General features: G+C 55.0%; 1 protein-coding gene across 1 annotated transcript; it reads left to right on the top strand.

Moving 5' to 3' along the window:
* The first annotated feature begins 80 nt into the window (after positions 1-80).
* On the top strand, positions 81-2,226 carry LOC103920837 (tubulin alpha-3 chain). The gene is made up of 3 exons (XM_009328688.1): positions 81-261; positions 364-512; positions 1,255-2,226. Exons 1-3 carry the CDS (start codon positions 81-83, stop codon positions 2,224-2,226), a joined length of 1,302 nt encoding a protein of 433 aa, XP_009326963.1.
* The last annotated feature ends 1,098 nt before the right edge of the window (positions 2,227-3,324 follow it).

The raw sequence follows: 3,324 nt of genomic DNA, 5'->3' as shown, positions 1-3,324 counted from the left end.
ACGCTCCTAACCTCCTCTCCTCTCCCATCCCCATGCAGAGGGAGTGTATTTCTGTCCACATTGGCCAGGCTGGTGTCCAGATGGGCAATTCCTGTTGGGAACTGTATTGCCTGGAGCATGGGATAGAGCCAGATGGCATCGTCTCCCCCGATGCACCCTCAGGGCAAGCAGACTCCTCCTTTGGGACCTTCTTCAGTGAGACAGGGTCAGGGAAGTATGTGCCCAGGGCAATATTTGTTGACCTGGAGCCCACTGTCATTGGTAAGTCATCACGCAGAAACTGCCTCTAAATTAGCGCAAGTAACTTGGTAGACAGTGGATCTCGTGCCACTGTGATGCTCATGAGATCTCAACTTCCTCCAGACGAGATCAGGACTGGGACCTACCGCATGCTCTTCCACCCGGAGCAGCTCATCAGTGGCAAAGAAGATGCTGCCAACAACTATGCTCGGGGCCACTATGCCATTGGGAAGGAGATCATTGACTCGGTGGTTGACAGGGCTCGGAGAATGGTAACAACCCTGTGGAGGGTCTGCTGCATTAGCACTCTGGTTGCCGTTGCCCTGGCCATCTAGAGATGCAAGGATGGGGAAGGGCAAGCAGGTCTTGGTCAGCTTGACCATGCCACTGTGATCTGGAACAACATGATGGGATGCATGTGGGTGTATGTCTTGCTAGTTGGGACTCAGGGGGGGAAAGAAGGGACTAAAGCTGCCCCCAGCTTAAGCAGGAAGACAAGCACCTGTGGCTTAACTGTCCAAGCAAGAAGGCTTTCTCCTAATGGGTGTGGTGTCTGCTGTGTCAATCCTGACCCAACATCTCATGCCAACCAGTGTCACAGCTCGGCTTCTGGTTAGTGTCTCCCCTGAGGCCTCTCCTCCCTGGTGTGGCTGCCTCTGGACTAAAAGCTTCCACCCATGGAGGTGCTCAGAAGAGCTGTGGTAACATGAAGATATTCTTGATGTAGGTGGACCCTCTTAGTGGCCTTCAGACTCTTCCTCATCTTCTTGACTGCTAGTATCATGAGCCCCTGTCTGACCCACCAGTCACTCTCTCAGGCCAGGCCTTTCTCCCTCCTAAAATAGGAGGTAATATAAAAGCAGCTGCATTTGCTGTGTCTGACAGATCTCACCTGGTAGGAGTGGAAGGTGTGTGTAAGCAGTGGTGGGGGGGTGGGGGCAAGGCCAGGCCTTAAACTTGATGGTTGCAGCCAGTGCTTTAGCTTAATTGCAGTGCAGTGAGACCAGAATGCAGGCTGACCAGTGCAGTGGCCTCCAAGGGTTCCTGGTCTTCCACAGCTTTGGGGGAGGCACGGGCTCCGGGTTCACCTCCCTCCTCATGGAGCGGCTCTCCGTGGAGTACAGCAAGAAGTCCAAGCTGGAGTTCTCTGTGTACCCAGCCCCGCAGGTCTCCACAGCAGTGGTGGAGCCCTACAACTCCATCCTCACCACCCACACCACCCTGGAGCACTCGGACTGCTCCTTCATGGTGGACAACGAGGCCATCTATGACATCTGCAACCGCAACCTGGACATCGAGCGTCCCACCTACACCAACCTCAACAGGCTGATTGGGCAGATCGTCTCATCCGTCACTGCCTCCTTGAGATTTAACGGTGCCTTGAATGTTGACCTGACTGAGTTTCAGACCAACCTGGTGCCCTACCCCCGGATACACTTCCCGCTCACGACCTACGCGCCCATCATCTCGGCAGAGAAAGCCTACCACGAGCAGCTGTCGGTGCCAGAGATCACCAATGCTTGCTTTGAGTTCTCCAACCAGATGGTGAAATGTGACCCGCGCCGTGGCAAGTACATGGCATGCTGCCTGCTGTACCGGGGTGACGTGGTGCCCAAGGATGTGAACGCGGCCATCGCGGCCATCAAAACGCGCCGGTCGATCCAGTTTGTGGACTGGTGCCCCACGGGCTTCAAGGTGGGTATCAACTACCAGCCTCCCACGGTGGTGCCCGGGGGAGACCTGGCCAAGGTGCAGCGGGCTGTCTGCATGCTGAGCAACACCACGGCCATCGCGGAGGCGTGGGCCCGCCTGGACCACAAGTTTGACCTGATGTATGCCAAGCGAGCCTTTGTGCACTGGTACGTGGGGGAGGGCATGGAGGAGGGGGAGTTCTCGGAGGCCAGGGAGGACCTGGCTGCCCTGGAGAAGGATTATGAGGAGGTTGGAAGGGACTCGGTGGTTGGAGAGGAGTATGATGAGGAATAATACTTTTGCCTGTGGGAAGGCAGCTTGGATGAAGTTTTTTGTAACCTAGCCTCGCAATTCCTTCCAGAGAAGGGAGTTGTGGGCTGGGTCTGAAGAAATGTGACTTGGAAACTCTGCAGCTTGGCCAAAAGCGACTCTTTGGTCAAGACTTGTGTATGCACAGTACTGGCTGAATAAATGGGGACCAGCAAAAGATCTTCACCTGTCTCGATGTGCCTCCAAACTGGCTTGGGGTGGTGGTGGCTGCAGGGTGGTTCCCACGTTGCAATGGTCACTGCCGTCCTACCCGTAGGGCTTTCCTGCCTGTAGATGCTGGGGTGAGCCCTGTGAACTGGGGTGGGTGACAGCATGGTGTGAGCCATCTGCCCAGGGGTGGAGCTGCTGTGTTAGTTTTAACAGTTGGGGTGATGGTCCCACTCAGGTGCTGGCTGCCTGTGGCCTCTCTGGGTGCTCAAACACGGCTAGCGCTGGGTTTTCTGTGCAGTTCTCCGCTTCAAGGCGTAGCAGGGAGTGGGGTCAGGTTTCTCTGGTCCCCTGCTGCTGTGCAGAGCCCCGCTAAACAATCTGTGTCCAGCTGCTGGGGCTGGGCCTGTCTGGAAGTCTAACTGGAGCTGAGATGAGAATTCAAATTCCTCAGCTGTCTGTCAGACCCCTGCAGAAGCACCCAAGCAATGTCGTATCTCAAGTTCTAATGCAAGGTGCTGTCTCCTCAGTTAGACTTCTTCCCTCCTGTGCTGGCTCTTCCCCAGTGTGGTGGGATGACCCTGGCTGGATGCCAGGTGCCCACCAAAGCTGCTCTCACTCCCCCTCCTCAGCTGTGCAGTGAAGGGGAAATACAATGATAGGCTTGTGGGTTGGGATAAGGACAGGGAGATCACTCGGCATTTACTGTCAGAAGCAAAACAGACTTGACCTGGGGAAATTAGTTTAATTTATTGCCAATCAAATCAGAGTAGGAGAAAGAAAATGGGGAGTGAAGTTAATACTGGGAAGAAGGGAGGGGTGGGAGAAAGGTTTCTCAAGACTTGGTTTTATTTCTCATTCTCCTCCCCTGCAGGGGAATGGGGGTTGTGGTCAGTTCATCACACATTGTCTCTG

The sequence above is a fragment of the Pygoscelis adeliae genome, unplaced genomic scaffold, assembly GCF_000699105.1.
Source record: "Pygoscelis adeliae isolate BGI_AS28 unplaced genomic scaffold, ASM69910v1 Scaffold207, whole genome shotgun sequence".
Classification (NCBI taxonomy): Eukaryota; Metazoa; Chordata; class Aves; order Sphenisciformes; family Spheniscidae; genus Pygoscelis; species Pygoscelis adeliae.
The sequence above is the reverse complement of the archived record's forward strand: the minus strand, read 5'-3'. Positions and strand labels throughout refer to the sequence as shown.